The 18146-nt window shown below is 38.5% G+C and overlaps 1 protein-coding gene across 4 annotated transcripts in view; it reads right to left on the bottom strand.

Annotated features, from left to right (window-relative positions):
• Positions 1-18146, bottom strand: part of TENM3 (teneurin transmembrane protein 3) — a 383293-nt gene that overhangs the window by 50807 nt on the left and 314340 nt on the right. For all 4 annotated transcript variants that reach the window (XM_042811517.1, XM_042811518.1, XM_042811520.1 and 1 more), the window contains 4 exons: positions 8937-9083; positions 2228-2444; positions 1086-1205; positions 429-690 (listed from right to left, as the gene is read on the bottom strand). In XM_042811517.1, the coding sequence (XP_042667451.1) occupies positions 429-690; positions 1086-1205; positions 2228-2444; positions 8937-9083 (746 nt within the window). The remainder of the gene's footprint in view (positions 1-428; positions 691-1085; positions 1206-2227; positions 2445-8936; positions 9084-18146) is intronic.

The raw sequence follows: 18146 nt of genomic DNA, 5'->3' as shown, positions 1-18146 counted from the left end.
AAATGGAGGAATCTAACACAGCCTATGTTAGAGGAAATAAAAAAAAAACAGGTTTCAATCACACCTCCTTCAGTTGAGAGCATTTGAGCACTACAACTTCTGAGGACATACATTAACACCCATGCTCATGTCTTTGTAAGCCTGCCCTTCCTTTTACAAACACAGAATTATGTTAGTATATAAACATAGAAGAATCATGCTCTTCATTAAAACTAAGTGGATAAAGTGAAATGCATGGGTCTTTGTGATACAGTGCAAAAACAACTTCCATTTTGTTTCTGTGGTGCGTATATAACACGATTACAGTAAAAAAATTATGATGTTGCAATTTCTTAGTGATTTTTTTTAAGAAGAATTTGTACTCTCTTCATTATAGTTGTTTAATTCTAGCCAGAGATAAGATGCTATTTGTTTGTAGAACAGTTTACCTGTGTCTCTGGGATGATAGGACTATCTTCAGGAGAAATTCTAAAGAAGGTAGATAAAGGTGATGACACGATGATGGGGTTTGGCCTTACAAATCCACTCAGATCACAGCTAGGAATGTCGTTCTCTTCCTTTTTCATGACCAGGGTGTCCATTACATAAAAGACATTCCAGGGAATCCATACAGTGTGATACTGGGTCAGGAATGGTGATCTCTCGAACACCAGTGTCAGAGAGGCACCACCATTCGCTACCAAGTCAAACCTAGAAAAAAATAGGGGCAGCTATTAAGCAAATTCCCAAAGCCATCCACAGCATTCATTTTACTGAGTGATTCTTCATCCTATTGTACTGCTCTGAAGATAGAATAGCTCTACTAGTAGCAATAGAGAAATCAATTATATTACATTATGTAATACTGCACTATCTATGGAGAATTTGGGATCTAGTTTTTAAATTAAACAAGTCCTTCTACTTCTAAAGTATATAGTGGGCATATTTAACGTTACTTGAAGAATGTACAAAGTTCAGCGTTGCTCAATTATTTTTTTCACGTCTTTTGTTTCCATTATTTAATTATCAATTTATTTTTACAAGGAGCTCTTTCATTAATGTATTCATTGTCTTTGTGCCTTAGAAGTGCTTCAAAGCGAACTTACATGCCATCTTGGCGGGTGATTGTGTATCCATAGTCTGGGTAGTGTAAAAAGGAAACATTGACTCCAATGAGTGGAGTTCCGTCAGCAGTTAATACTTGGCCCCTTATGACAGATGCAAGGCTGCAAAAAAGATGCAGAATCAGATACAAATTTGGCTTTTATAATTCTCTTTTGAATGAGTAATAGCTAGCACAGCAAACACACACAAACATCTCCACATGGCATCAACTCTTGTTAGCAAAATCATCCCTGAGCCTCTAACCCTTCCACAAATTCACATAATTTACACTGTATAAACACATACCACAACATCTACATATAATAATTTTGTTTTGATTTGGCTAAGGTTCTTTGCTTCATTTTGACCACACTGAGCTACTAAGCCTAGTAATTCACTGAAGAATTTTAAGAATTTATAAACTAAACATTCTGCAAGTCATACCTCTGGCAGATTCTTGAAAAGTGTACTTTTCAATTATCAAAGCAATCTGTAAAACTGCAGGGACTACAAAGTACAAAATTTAAAAGAGCAATAAGGAACATTTGTGCAACAACTTTTAATCATCTGCTGTGCCCAAACACATTAATGCTGTTAAATTACTGCAAACACAGTAGTTCTAGTGTAAATCATCTTCTTTCACTCACTGAGATCTGAGACACCTGCTTCCTGTTACTGTTTTATTTTCAGGTCATTACTACTTTGCAGAGCACCAGTCAAATAGTTTATGCAATTATACTGTCGTGCACTTAACAGTTCCATTACATTAATTCATAATTTATATTATTTAGTGAGCTCAGTTTAAAAAGTGCAGCTTTGCTTTTCCTTCTGAAGTGTTTTCACTGCTTTGATACATTTCCAACTGTGCTAACCCAAATCAACTGTTTAAATAAAGATCTATTTAATCATTAATGAAGTGCCTGGTTAGAATACAGGTACCACGTACGGTAAGCAACCCAGAGGCACCAACAATCTGAATTTTGCAGGTATTCAGATAAGCACAAGTAATCTGATAAACAGGGAAAAAATGCTTTTGCTGAAAGTCATTGCGTGAAGACAAAGATCACAATCGATCTTCTACTGCGCACCTCACATGCTCTTCAACTGTTTCAGTATGCATGAGGAAAGGATGAGTCATGCTCACCTCTTATTGAAAGGACTTTCCCCAGGTATGACATGAGTGCTGTCTGCTCCAATGAGAAAACTGATCCGGTCATAAAATGCTTTAGCAGCTTGCTGAGATGGTGACTGTTGGCTTTGGCTGATAATATCTTGGGGATCTGGTAGCCCACGACAGTAAGGCTGATTTTGGCAAGAGCTCTGTAAACAGCAGTCAGGATCCATACAGTCAACCAGTCCATCTGTTGGCAGAAATTCAGAAAAATGAACAAACTCTTTCTCTGGCCCTTTGTATGCAAGTGAGTCGGCTAGCAGAGAGATTTAGAAAAATTATGCAGTAGGAAAGAACATTAATAATTAAGATTTTAATGAATTCACTTTCAATTAAGGAAAAATAAGCCTGTTTCCACTGGGTTCTTAAACTCCCATGGAAATCCTAGCAGGTTCAACGTGTATAAATTCATTGTATTTGTTTGATTCTTCTCTATAAACATGTGGAACAAACCAGAAAATGAAGGCAACTCAGGCTCTGCATATACTCCTAACTTATAAATATTATACATTTTAGGTGGGTCTCAGTAGCTTTTGTCTGGGGTTATTTGGCTTGCTAGAAAAAAGAAACAAGGAAATCCCACTGTTTTCCTCAACTTTTTCAGCCCATCTGTGCTGCAAGGATCTTTAAGTATTTCACAGCATTTATCAAGGTGAATTCCTTTATACTTTGGCAGGAAGGTTTTGTTGCTAGTGGCAAAGGCAATTTCCACCACTACTTTGCATGTAAATGTGTAAGAGAACAAAATCTGTATTTAACCTTTAGATTTTTTTTTTTCCTGAATAAAATGATGAGGAATGCTGGCCACTATAAACAAGATTTAAACATGTGAGTGCTTTTATGCTCGTGTGCTGAAATATTCACATATAACGAGCAGTAGATGTGTCACATTGCTGGAAATCTAATTTGGTGAAAGATTAAAATCAAGATCAAATTGATAACTACTAATTTGCTGTAAGTAAAGTCATAAGGAAAATGAGCCTGGAAATGTCAGCGACAGAAAATTTCTAGATGAATGTAATATGGTATCACATTCTGATAATTGTTTCCCCCAAAGAATGGCAAGACTGAAATAGCTCAAACATTTTATTATTCCATTTATATTACAGAGGGAGCTTGCTTGCTGCACTAACCTGAAAAATATACCAATGCAGCACTCTGAGGAAGCCCACGACAGCTTCTCTTACAAAAGAACCTCGCTTTATAGTATAACTTCTTTCTGCAGGGAAAATTATCATCCATTTTTCTGTTCAATCACATGTTGAAAGAGTGTAAGTAAACAGAGATCTTCTAAAGGTATTCCTCTAAGAATTGCCATGCTATGTGGATCAGTTAGAGGATTGGCAAAACAGCAAAGAGCTGGGATTTCTATTCTTTTGCACATCTAAAATTCTTATTTAACTCAGCTGACATTGAAGTCAGTTCAAGGAAAATAAAAGAGATGAAAAAGTCATCGTTATATATATCAAAGCTTAAACTTTTTCAGAGAAAAGAAACATCACTGATTTTTCCTGGGATGAGTGGTTGATATGCTTGAGGGTTGTGCTGCCATCCAGAGGGACCTGGGCAGGCTGAAGAAATGGGCTGACAGGAACCTCTTGAAGTTCGACAAAGAGAAGTGCAAAGTCTTGCACCTGGGGAGGAACCCCCCCAGGCACCAGGACGTGCTAGGGGGCAACTGGCTGGCAGGCAGCTCTGCGAAGAAGACCTTGGGAGTTCTGGCAGACACCAAGCTGAACACAAGCCAGCGATGTGCCCTTGCAGCAAGGAAAGTGCTGATGTCATATGGGGCTGTAAGGAAGAGGGATACCAGCAGGTCATAAGAGGTGAACCTTCCTCTCTGCTCAGTCCTGTTGAGACCACACCTGGAGTGCTGGGTTCAGTGTAGACTCTCCGGTAGAGAGAGACCTGGACATGCTAGAGAGAGTTCAGCGAAGGGCCATGAAGGCAATTAAGGGACTGGAGCACCTCTCCTCTGAGAAATAGTCTGAGAGAGATGGAATTGTTCAGCCTGGAGGGGGATCTCATCAGTGCATATAAACACCTCATGAGAGGGTGCAAAGTAGATGCAACCTGACTCCTTGCTTGATACCCAGCAGAACGCCTACAGGCAATGGGCACAGGCTGGCGTACAGGAAATTCTGTTTAAACATCAGAAAAAGTTTATTACTGTGAAAGTCATCAGATGCTGCAACAGGCTGCCCTGGGAGGATGCGCAGTCTCCATCCTTGGCGATATTCGGAATCCAGTAGAGCCCTGAGCAGCCTGCCCTAGCTGACCCTGCTTTGAGCAGGGACTAGACAATATCTAGAGGCCTTTCTAACTTCGAACAGTCTATGACTCTAGTGATTTTCTACAGTATCATTCTCGTATGATATGAAACCAGCTGAGGTGCTCAGCTCCCTTGCTGGTTTTAGCTCTAGAAGCCTGGCTCAGTGTCAAACCTGGGGGTACTGGTGGTTAAAAGCATAGTTTTGCTTTCTTATATCTCTGTACGGTCTCCCAGGCAATATCTGGTGCAGTTGCCAAAGAAATGCTCAAATTTAGTCATTCATCTTTGTTAGTTTATAAAAAGCAAATGTACATCTGGAGTACAGTCTGCAGGTCATAAAACTGCAGGAGATTGACACCTTCTGAACTAATCAGCTGGAAATGCATTTTTACAAGCCTCTCTGCTAACATCAATCAGAGGAAGATTCTCATTTTCACCAGCCCAGATATAGGGATACGCTGTTTGTTATTTTTCTTTGGAGTTTATCAGCATCTTGCCCAGGCGAGTGACGAATGGTTATGAATCTGGCTCCTTATAACTTGAGAAAACATTTTTCATTCTTTCTCTGTACTTATGTGGCCAGAGCTATCTAGTACCACTAAGATGACTACTCTATTGCACTGTGTGAAGCACAGTGGTATTTCCTTTCTGAGGAAGTCCTGTGAAATATCAATGAATTGCATTTAGCCTGAAAAATGAGGCTTAGCTTAACACTAGCTTATCAGTTACATCACTCAAATGCAACAGGAAAATTATACAGAAAATAAACACTCTTCTAGCCAGCTGGACAATCATTATGAGCCTGAGGGGGCTATTTCTCTTTTTTTGTTGTTGTTCTAGATGTAAGTGGTTCTTCTATATACAACACACATAAGGACTTCATTATTGTCTCTTCCTGGAAGACAACTTGTGGACAAAATTACTCCTGGGTACAAGTTCTGCCCCTGTCAAGGGGAGCTCATGGCCAAGGGCCTACATCAATCACATTCTTGATAAGTAAGCTGACTATTTTTAGGCAGTTCAGAATCTCCATAAAGTGAAATTCAGTCCCTATATCAGAGGCACCTGGTTTTGGAGGTATGATGCTGGCCATTCCACGAGAATGGTTTCAGTGCCAGTGGCACACAAAGCGAAGAGACTGGAATGGACAGAAAACCCTATTAACAAAACTCTGTTATCCTCATGTAGCTCAGTTTTACAACAGGGTACACTGAGTGGACTCAATTATAGACAGCAAAAATGATTGCCTTTAGGAGCAGCTGGTCAGAAAAGCCACAAAAGGAGAAATAGCCCCTGATTTATTCCTGAGCAGCACACAACTATCTTTTTCAATGATCCTACTGCAGTATCCCTGTAAGCGTACCTTTGGGTACTCAAATTAGTCTGACTTTGCACTGTGACAACAATAATCCTGAGCAAGCCATCCTAGCCTATGCAAGTAATTACAAAAATACAGCAGTGCAATGCTGAGTAGGATTTGCTTTACTATAGCATTTATATTAATTTTACTAATAAAACACTGCTGATAGTCCTTTCAGTTCTGCTGGTGGAAACGTAGCTACACTTATTAATTGAATAGGAGCTTGTAAAAAGCAAGCCTAACAAAGGATACTGCTTGATAAAGACCTATCTAAAGAGTCAACAGATTTTGCTTCCTAAAGTGATGACAAAACACAGCTCACTTAGTCAAAGTGTAATAGTGACACATTTTTTTCCAAGTAAAGCAGCTAGGGTTCTTCCAACTCCAGACAACTCTGACTTCCCCTCTTTCAGAAAGTCATTAAGAGTTATGTCAGACACATTTTTTTGTGGACTGCTGAAATGTAAAGAAAATCCTGTAACAGACTGTCTAGCTCGATCACGTGGGAAAATAAAGAGTCATCCTTGAAGGGAAATGATTTATAAGACTTTCAAAAATCTGTATTAAAAGGCAGACAAATAATCATCCTATTATATGTCAGTAGATTCTAGATGGGAAAAAGACCAAGAATGCCTTGATGCCATTAATGTTTCGTATTAGGAATTTTTCAACTGAGGTCATTTGAATGCTCATATTCATGACATTCAAACAAGTCCCACAAACAGCTAAGCATCAGAGGAGCAGCAGACATTGTTATTAATGAATTATATTAATATATGAGAAACATTTTATCCACTTTATGATGAAGCAAACATTAACCACAGCATCTCTATTAGCTAACAACTATGCTAACTTCAATTACACCACTGCTGAGCCTAGTGTGATATAGATTGTGCTACCTGCAGTTATCAGTATAAATTCAGCATAAGTGCTCAGATAACCTCATGTTCCATTGTAAATAAATACAGCAAAGGCATCCGTGTGCCATTACCCACAGCTGTTTGGAAACGATTGCTTGCTTGAGAGATGAGTGGGTTGGCTGCGCATACTCTTGGAAAGGGAAGAAATGGCACTTCTCTTTCCAGGTGGGTTTTTGGCAAAGAGGACTTTTTATTTGGTATGGTTCCAATTCTTAATTTAATTTAATTGTTGCATTTTAACTCTGTTTCTCAGACCCCAATCAAAGACAGAAGCGAATATGCTCCTTACTGAGGCATACACATTTAAAACCAGGTCCTCTGAAAAAGAAACGCTGGTGACAAATAGCATTACATACGTCAATCGCGGCAAAACAACTGTTTGGCCTAACCCCTCCCAAAATTTTGCTGCTTAATGTCTGTAAAGGAAATAATGAAAAAAATCAAAAGAGAAGAAGCTATACAAACACTAGCATTAGAGTTTTATTTTTGCAGTATCATTCTCTCTCTTTGAACTTTAAAGTTGTCCTCTTAGGTACTTTCTGCTCCAATTCCTCGTCCTGCTTCCGCTTTTTCCTCACAAACAGCTATTACTGCTTTCAGACTGAAGGATTATCTCCTTTTCTCTTGTTCTGCTTAAGTGCATTCCTGCTCACCTTGCTCCTCTTCCTCCTGCTGTTGTTATCTGCTGTTGACTCTCCCTCTTACTTTCTGATAAATCACGTCATTCTATTATTCTTAACACTTACTGAATCTCTTTTAGACCATCTCTGGGATTTCACTTTTCCCTCTTTTTTCCTACCAGCTATTACTTCTGTCCAGATTATGTTCTAACCTAGTTTCTCTTCCCCCTGGCTTTGTCTCTTTTCACACTTGCAGGTTTCTCCTTCTTTTTTATGTTTTTAACCCCCCAGCCCATGTGAACTCCATTCTCTGAATATCACATCTCTGCATGGAAATGCTACAGATAGCTCAGTCCTCTTGCACCCTCCACAAACACAGAAATTTGGCTTTGCACTAGCTCACTGTACACCAGACTGCATCATATTCTTCAGGCCCCTGAGTGTGCAAGGTTCACTCAAAATATAAAATATTTAAGAGAAGTGTGGTAAATCAAAAGATATGTAAAGCAATGAATACCACCCCTCTTTTGACTGCATTTTCCGTAAGAAATAAGAGCTACTATTATTTACAGACTGTGATTTCCAAAATCCCAACTACAATCCGGATACAAGAGAAAACAGCCTACCAACAACAACAAAGGCCTTTGCAAACTAAAGCTGAAAAACAGTCAGCCACAGATGACATTATTAACATCTATATTCCCTAGTGGAGTTTCTTAACTCTGGATCAGAAGGTGTTAAAAAGTAGTTAATGAGAGGGGAGTGGGGATGGAAAAAAGACGATAAAAGTATTATGCTGATCTGCTCCACGGCTGCATTCACATTTAATCGTGCTTTGGTGTTGTTGTTTTTCCTCCTGCTCGATTCTGGAGTCCTGCCAAAGCCACAGCCCGTCTCCTTTCCCTACCCTACAATGATGATTGCAGATTGATTCCTTAAGTCAGCAGTTCTGCCTGCATCTCACTGCAGATTGTTACCTGTCACCCGAGTGACAGACTGCAAGGAAGCAAGCCAAAAAAACCCCCAACAAATGACTTCTGGGAGTGTCCTGTCAATTACCTGAACGTTCACGGGCTACAGGGGGACAAGAACTTTCTAGATTGGGCAAGCAATTGTTTCCAGCAATAGTATCATAGGTCAAAATGTAAAGTCCCAGCCTTTCCTCTAGGGATCATTTCCTTGTGAGGTCACTGAAAATTTGCACTCCTTCCTTTTTTGTTTTCCCTGCTACAGTTCACTGAGTTGAAACGATGCTTTATTCCACTCTAAAAGAACACTGCAGGAAAACTAAGGTGACACTCATCATCTTCTAAGTACCTATCTTGCCTGTCATAAGCATCTTGCTAGGCTTTGCTGATACGCAGAGCATACTGCAGTGTATTTTTACAGGCATGAGAGCTAGTAAAGAGTGTGCATGGTTCTCACAGCAGTATTTTTGCCATATGACTGTAAAATCTCCATTCCTCAACACATTCTCCCCAGTTTTACAGATCCAATTGGTGTATCTTACCTCCCTCGTTGTCTTTACTGTCAGTGCACAGAGTTTCCATGGCCACATCACAGCCTGCTCCCCTCCATCCTGGCTGGCAGACGCAGTGCCAGCCGTTCTGGTCCAGTGTGCACCTCCCATTGCTATTGCACAAGCCGGGGCAACCCTCTGTCGAAACAGACAAAGAAGAACATCACAAGTGATTTAAATATTGCAATTATTTCAGCCAAATAAAAGATACAAACAAGGGACACTTACTGGGAACAGGCCTTTTTAACAGCACAAATACTGTAATTGCACATGGAGTGGAACAGCAACATTACCTGGGGAACATAATTCTGAACAAAGTGGCATCTTTGATTGGCCTGACACTTGAGACACCACTTACCTGTACAGGCAGGAAATAAATGCATCAATCCTCTAAATACCTGTAGGCCAGACAAAATTAAGTTTGTTTTTAATTTTTGTTAATTTCTTTTTTTTTTTTTTTTTTTTTGGCAGAGTAACGAGATGAGTGCATTGTGCAAACAGAGCTGTACAAAAAGCATTTTTCTGTGCTCATAGAATTGATTGTTATTTGCTCTCTGTAGTATTGGTTCTTTAGAAATGTTGAAACTCCCTGTTACTATGAACGAATCCCTCCAAATCATTAAGCAGGAAAGCGGGTATGTTTTAGGCATGTAATAAAAGAGAACGTTAACTTTATCTGGTCTCAGAGTTGCCGTATATTCATGTGAAATTACAGTGCGCTAAAAAACTGCACAAAGTATAGGCTGGTTTTAATGACTATACTTTATGCCAGAAGTACATTCCTTTTCACAGAATAAGCAAAGCCCAGGAAATAGTGAAGCAGCTTAGCATCTATTCTAACAAACAGTAGGATTCAGGCTGCATACGGATGGGACAGGACCAACAGGATTTCCAACTAAATGTAGCTGTGCGTATTTGATTACTTAGGACGGACAAAATGAAATACCATAAGGACCACAATAAAACATTGATAGACTGAACAAAAACACGGTAGTGACGTGCTTCAAGACAGATAGCAGAGAGTGATTTTTTGTGACAATCTCCCTAAGGCTTTTGTGCTGTTACCTTTATATCCTATCTTGTCTGCTTTTATGGCCAAGGAGGGAAAATTTGGGAAACAATTAAAATAATTTAATATATATCCAAAATGTATAATTGTTTTCAGTCTAACATTACATTAAAAAAACAACAACAGTAGTTGTCACTTCCTAGTGATGAAATCTGGCATGCAGCCAACATGATCTGTATGAGAATGACAACACTATAAATATGTAGATTTTGGCGTTCCTTATCTATGACTATGATAAGACACTGACAGAAGCAAGAACAGATATGGCACTAAGTACCTGATGAGAAAGTGGCTAGAAATCAGTACTTTTGGACACAACCATTTCCTGCAAACTTTCATATATGTAAAAAAAAAAGCTAAGCAGCTAAAACATTTCTCTTTCTAGAACTACTGTCATTGTGAACTGCTCTACTGACTCGCTCTGGTTAAACTCAGTTGAGCTTAGAACGTTACTTTAGAAGGAACAGTTTCTTCTTTCTTCTAACAAATCTTGAATTTACAGACTCCTTTCAAATTAAAAACACTCTTAGAAAAACTTAGAAAGAGTGCTTCCCTCTCATCAAATTACTCATAGAAGATGGAATCAGAGGATTCTCTTGTGAGGAAGCATGGTGATGCTACAGTTATGGTTGCATGCCACCAAGCCAGGCTGTGATTAGTCTTGCTACTCTTTTTCTTTCAGACTGCAGCTGCTAATTGTATTTGTTGACATACAGAGAGCTATCTTTTCCTTAATGTTTCTTCTGTTTAATTTATGGAAGACTTACATATTTAATTCCCCTACTGATAGAATGTTTTAAGAGTCAACTGGTTACATTCAAGACTTATTGTGTAAAAGCCTGGATATTGCCATGAATATTGCCATATTCTAATGGAAAAAAGAACACAAATAAGGAATAGAGAAGATAGTCAGGGAAAGAGGGGATGGGAATATTTTAAACATTTTTTTTTTTTAATTAACTTTTGACCATAACTGAAGATACAAGAGACTTTGCTGTTTCATGATAAATATTTAAATCCTTGATCCTTTCAATTGAAAATGTCATATGGAGTATACAAGCTTTCTCTAGCTTCAAACAAAATACAAGTCGTAATTCTCTATAGATTTTCTGCATTCAGATAAACAAAAGCTTAACATCCTAGGTTATACTACTGATTTGTCTATATATAAACACACATATCTATAATTAGCCTGTTCTTTGGAACTAATGACACTTGTTCTATGGCAAGAATATTGCTTTGCTTTATTTCCTAAATGTTTTCTTTTTTATAGGTAAAGATCCAATGACAAAACTCACAAAGAAACAAACCAAACAGCAAATGAATGCTATCTTCAGTTTTTGGCTCAAACAATATCTAATGCATGTATATAGTTTATATAGAAACACATAATAACTGATAAAATGTCGTGACATAACATAAGAAAGATTTCATTTTTAATCATATGAGTTGAAAATAGTATGATTTAAATTTATAATCCATGGAATATATGAAAGAGACGATTATTTTGCCAATCTATTGTGTTTGTCACTATATATTCATATATTAAAAAATACATGTAGGTATAGGCATGTTATCAAAGAGCAAATATACAGTACCTTTCACTATCTTATCCAAATAGTGAGCTTGAGAATTAGAAAGAAAAAAAAAACAGACAGACATTTCAGAAGTGTCACATAAAACAGGAATTGTTCAGAATTCACATGCAAATCAAGCAGGTGCACTTGACATGAGAGGTCTTACATTACAGAATGAAAATGTATTTCTCATCCTTTAAAAATGCAAGAAATTCTCTTTTCAGCAAACATAGTCTATGATTCAACGAAACTGTTTCAAAAAGGAAGCCTGCAGAGGAAAGAGATGCTGCATTTCTGACAGTAGGATTTTCTTTTTTCTTCTCACTTCTCTTCACAAGCTTTGATTTTTACGTATAACAAAACTATAATCAAAAACTAGTTAAAAAAAATAATCCAAATTTCAACACAATATAGGAGCAATCACTTAGCTTTTGAGCTTTAAAGCACTGGCCATACTGGAAGATCTTGGATTTGCAGGTCATGTATGACTCTGACAGCATAACCAGCGTAATATGTCAACTCCGATTGGATTAATGGTATTTTTAGGAGGAGGAATTCAGCCACCATTATTCTTCTGAGCACACACACCGATTTTGCAAACAGATTAGACCACAAACATGAGGTGGGAGAGGGTGTAGTGAGGTTAGTAGCATAGTAATCCATGTCATTTGGAAAAATGGGTGAAAATTAAACTCAGACTTCAGATGTATAAAAATAAGTAACACGGTACATCCAAGAATAGGAAGACTTATTTCTTATCAGTTACGCCACTTCAAATTTCAAGAAAAAATTGAGGACAGATGGATGAATGAAAGACAGCACAAGATGGATTTAAAGCAGTGAGCCTTTCTTCTAATACATGAAACACAGCAGAGACGGGCTGTAAGATCCTTACTTTCAAAAAACAGACATTAGATGCGGTTATGTGCAAGGGATACATATAACAAAATCATGTGGGACAGGTCCACTGAGGGCTATCACACCCAGATATCTACACACGTTGCAACAAGACACTACAGACCACTGCAAGGGAGATGAGCAAAGCTGAGCCACCAGTATCAGCTTCAGTCTCTCATTCTTCCTATGGATAAGATTTCCCAGCAGAGTTCATACGGGCAAACTTCAAGAATTTGTCCTTTTCTAAAGCTGGGCTGGATGGCGGATACAGTCTGGCAAGTACTGCATACTGGAGGTAAGAAAGGCATTTCCAGCCACGGACTTTCCTCCTGTTTGGCTGAATGGCGAGCGGTTCTTCGCAAACCCAAGGATACACAGACAAACCAAAGACACAACCACTGCTACAACTTACAGGCGGAAACTTTTAATCTTTGCCTCTCAAAGAAAGTATCAGATAGCCACTGCACTGTATGTTTTTTTTTTTCCCCCCAATAATGGTAAGGTTAAAGGGAGACAAACTAAAACGACAAAAACATCAATTACAGAACATTTAGAATAGCAGCAACAAAGTACCTTTTCACATAAACCACAAACAAAAACAAAAGTGATACAGCTGCATTTCAGGGTGGGTAAAATTCTCCTCTTACTCATCCAGTATAATTCCCCTTGCTCCTACGCAGCTGCTCTTAGAATAGTGCAGCACTGGAAAAACCAAGCTTTTTTTTCCATAAAATGGAAGCAATTAGGTCTGCCTGGGGAATGCATCTGTCCACCAGTGAAACATTAAATGCCTCCACAAACATCGGGAGAGGTAACAAAATGGAACATATAAAAAAAAAACCAGGCAACAGAAAATAGTTGCTGCAAATAGGCCTCCACATCTTATTTCCTTTCAAAAAACCAATTTGCATTAAAAAAAAAAGGGATTTTTTTTTTTTTTTTTTTTTTTTTTTTTTTTTTAATCCAGTAGCCTTTGAAGAATTCAGTCCCAGACCATTGCACTATAAGCTGTAGAAATCATGTTCTGTATTTTAACATCCTTCTACCTTACCCCTACATTAAGGGCAATGGTAAAAACTACTTTTGTGAACATGCACTATCCTAGAATCAAAAAGCAGAGAACAAGAGACCAGAAACAGTATAATTTTGTAGTGCAATCTAACTAGCCGTACTGTCTTCCATATCTTCATGGCACTGCAACTGAAACAGAGATTAACCCCATACAGACTGAAGTACTAAATACCTCTCTGTACAGTGAGCTCTTTATGGGATTTAGAGCACTTTGGTAGGATGGAACATCTCAGCAGTTGCTCCTCTTCATGATATTTAAATATCTGACACATACGGGTTAGATTAAATACTTAAAAGGTCTAATAAACTAGTTACAGGCCAGACAATACATATGCAACAGTTTTTTTTTTTTTTTTCCTTTTCTTTTCTTTTTTTTCTCCAGGGTTTACAACTGAAATTTAAAGTTTTGGTATTATTTTAAGGAGTTTGTTCCATTTGTAAGTCAAACAAAAATTATAAAGTCTGTACATTTTTTAGAATGGCCAAAATCCAATACGTAAGTGGCAGTCAATATAACATACAAACAGTGTTACCACTGTGTGTGTGTAGGCACACAAATAGGTGGCAGACAAATGTGTTTTAAAAATAACTACTTGCAAACAAATTCAAACATAACACGGCATATTTCATTACCAGTCAGAACCCAGACCTTTTTTTAGATATAATGTCTCCCATTACTTGCCTACTAGAGTCAGTGTCTCCCTTAGATTATTCATATGCTACTTCTACATACGACAGAATAGCTGCAGAATAAAAGTACATATTACATCCATTTATCCCAATCAGCTCCTGTTTAAATCAGCATGAGTCACATACCCATTGATTCGATGCTCCTTAATTGGTACTTATAGCACTGCATTATTCTGATTATTCCGTCATAAAGAATTATAACAGTGACATCTTCCTGAACACTGCGTAGAGAATTCACATTTCTATTAGTTTACATTATTACCATTGCATTGGGCTTAGATGGCAAGTTTTTGGTAGCAAGGGGGCTGCAAGTGCAGTACAGAGCAGAGAACGACCATGAAAGAAGTAGCAGAGACAAAGCATTATGGACTGGCCACAGCCCCACTCCCCATTCCACTGCACCACTCAGGAGGAGGAGAGAGAAGAGAGTGGATGGGAGAAGGGTGTTTTTAATTTGCTTTTGGTTCTCTTTGTTCTAGTCTGCTAGTAGTTGGCAATAAATTACATTAATCCCTGTGTACTGAGTCTGTTTTGCTCATATAGTAATTGTGAGTGATCTCCTTGTCCTTACCTAACACTTTTCCACTTATTTAGTAAGTTCCATTCCTTTTATCTCCTTCTTCCTTTGGGCTGGGGCAATGACACAGTGGTGTCACTGTGACTTCAGTGGCTCACCAGTGCGAAACCACCACAGTTCTTCAGAAGACATTTTCACCCACCATTACCTCTGTCATCTATGCATTAAGCTGCAACATGCCACTTAATTTTTTTTTTAAAGCGTATACATACATAATCCCATGTTGAGTCTCAACTCAACAGCTCCACAGGGATCATGAATTCCTTTGCAAGTAAGAGCAGAATTTGACTTCACAGCACTACTCCCTAGTGAGCAATACAGGCAGGCTGGTAACAATGGACATGGAGGAGGCTGAGGTACACAAAAGCTTTTTTGCTTCCATCTTCACTAGCAACTGCCAAGCTACTCTCAATGACATTTCAAAAGTCACAGCAGTCAGGTGAAGTCCTCAGTGACAGGAAAAAAGGCAATATTACATCCATTTTCAAGAAGCATAGAAAGACCTAGGGAACTGACAACCTGTTATTCTCACCTCTGTGCTGGAGAAGATCATGGAGTAGATCCTCCTGGGAGCTATGCTAAGGCACATGGAAGGGGCATGGGTTAACCAGCATGGCTTCACCAAGAGCAGGTTCTGCCTGACCAACTTTGTCTCTTTCTATGATTATCTAATTGCGTCACTGGGCAAGGGAAGAACCACTGATGTCATCTATCTGGACTTCAATAAGGCCTTTGATATGGTCCTCCATAACATTCTTCTCTCCAAATTGGAAAGATATGGATTTGATGGGAGGAGTGCTCAATGGATGAGGAACTGGCTATGAGATTGTGCCCACGTTCAACATCTAGATGGAGATCAGTGCCAAGTGGTGTTCCTGGTGTTCCTCAAGGGGTCCGTACTGGGATTAGTGCACTTAATTACTTTCGTTGATGACACTGATAGCAGGATTGAGGGCACCATCAACAAATTTGTGGATGACACCAAACTGCAATGTGTAGTTAACATGCCCGAGGGATGAGATGCTATCCAGAGTGACCTAGACAGGCTGAACATGGTCTCAGGTAAACCTCATGAAATGAAAATGGTTTCTTACTCCTTGCATAGCCAAGCAATAAGTGGGGATGAGGCACTCACTGGTTTCACAGACTCTTGCCAAATCAGAGAGACACTCTGAGAACTTCAATGAAAACTTCAGACAGAGCACAGTTAGTTGTTTTGGAGGAACTCGTTCAAAAATCAAAGTTGCCTGCACTGGCCTAACCCCTCTAACCTACCCAAGCCTCAGTCTGTGGCTCCTCATTTTGGTTTACTGCTAGCACAGCATGTACCTCTCATTTCCACCCAGCTGCTTTTTTTTGCTACCCAGTCAATTAAAACACTTTTTAAATGTAAAAAAAACAAACATCCCTTCTGACATTTAAACCCAGTATTTTTTATCCTATGCAAAGCAGACTGATGGTGCACTGATGGTGCACTGATTCCATTATGAACTGTTTTTGTTCTCCATGAGTTACTAAAAAATATCATGCTTCTAAGGAGGATTATACTTCTACTAGGAAACTTACAGGACTCCACAATTGGCACACCCTATTCGATTTGTTAAAGTAATTTTAGATTCTTGTCCCACCTTCCAAAGTGCTCGGGGGTGCTTTGGTATCACTTGCAAATATAATTCTCTTTATTCATCATCTCACTATACTGAAAGCACACGTTCTTTCAGTGTAAGTAGCTCATGGTCATCATCCTTTTTCTGAGTTTATAAGAACCTTGTCTCAGACATACCATATGTTCAGACCGTTGCTGCCAATGGAGGATTACAAACAGTCTTTCCTAAATTCCCATCTTGCCCTTCTTCTAAGGGAGAACACATGGTTGGAATAATAGTTTTAGGTAATTTTCTTTGTTTTTCGCTACAGAGGCCAGAACATAATCCTCACCCTGAAATCATACCTTCATCATCACCATCTCACTTTTCTCCAACGTCTGCACAGATCTGCGGCATCTGTTCCTGCAAGGAGACAGGAATTCTCTGCAATTTATCCCTTGCCAAAACTGTAACAGATCCTTGCTGCAACCTATTATGTGCTTTTACACTCAAAAGCATAGAAGCTCACTATCCTCTAGAATTTTTGTTCTGGAGGCCACCCCAATTTTACTTTTAAAGCAACATTTCTCATCTTCATTTCTGGAAAGTCACACATCTCCTAGAATAAAAGATTAAGTTGCCTTTAAGGATATAGTAGATGTTGGAAGTTTGGGACTGCTAAGACGTTCATGAGCAGCATTGTTCCCTATTTAACATCTATCTAACTGGAAAAGAATTTAGAAGAAAGGGTATAAGCCATTAAGGATTTAAAACTGTCTCACATGTTAAGGCTGAACAATTCAAACACCTGTTTGAGGCCTCTGAAAAACTCTCAAAAAACTGTCTCAGACAGTTGCACATAAAACCTGACACTCATACTAAGAACTGCATGAAAGTTAAGTTTGGCTTGTAAACATATTAGGGACGTGGAGTGGGACAGGATGGGATGTGAAGGGAAGAATTACTGTTTCCATTTTTCTCCCTAGAAGATAAGTAATTTCAGAATGTGTCTGACCAGCACACAGCTATGCATGTTACAATAGCACTTACTTTCTGGCCGCTTCAACTCAAGTAAGCTTTGCAACACACTTTAAAACTCTTCTAACCTCACAGGATTCTGCTGTTTTTTGAAAACGTGCCTAACTTGAACTTCACATGTGGTCCTCATTTAAATGCAAATCAACCAATTAGCAACTTAAAGTATGGTAGCAGATAATTTCTATTTGAGAGGCTTGGTGTTGGAATGTGTTAAGGCCTGAACAATGATTCACTTTGTTTTACAGCTTCAGGTATGCAGACACTATCTTGCCTGGTAATGGAATGTTTTAATAGTAACAAAATGTACAAATATTTTGCATATTCAAGACTTGGCCTGGAAAATTAATAACATGCTCTTCAAGCACGGGGAAGGCCAAAAACATATTTGTACTAAATTTCATGAAATACTGTTATACTGTGGTTATCAATCCTCTGCAAACCAAGAAAATAATCTTCTCTTTTCCATTAAGTTTTTAGGTATAAATACTGTGGTTCAATCCTGATTCCAGCAGAGTCAGTTGGCTCTGAAACATGAATTTGAAAATAGGATTTCATTCTCATTACTGTGGTGAATATATGAGTATTTGATGTAATTAGTTTTGAAAATTTAGTAGATTGTATCTGAGAATAAACAGTTTGAATGACAAAGGACCTATATTCCTTCAGATTCAGCCTTACTTTAAGATGAAATTTGTA

The sequence above is a fragment of the Centrocercus urophasianus genome, unplaced genomic scaffold, assembly GCF_019232065.1.
Source record: "Centrocercus urophasianus isolate 14NV4802_14NV808 unplaced genomic scaffold, USGS_Curo_1.0 seq_13, whole genome shotgun sequence".
Taxonomy (NCBI): domain Eukaryota; kingdom Metazoa; phylum Chordata; class Aves; order Galliformes; family Phasianidae; genus Centrocercus; species Centrocercus urophasianus.
Note: the sequence above shows the minus strand (reverse complement) of the source record. Positions and strands in the feature narration are given on the sequence as shown.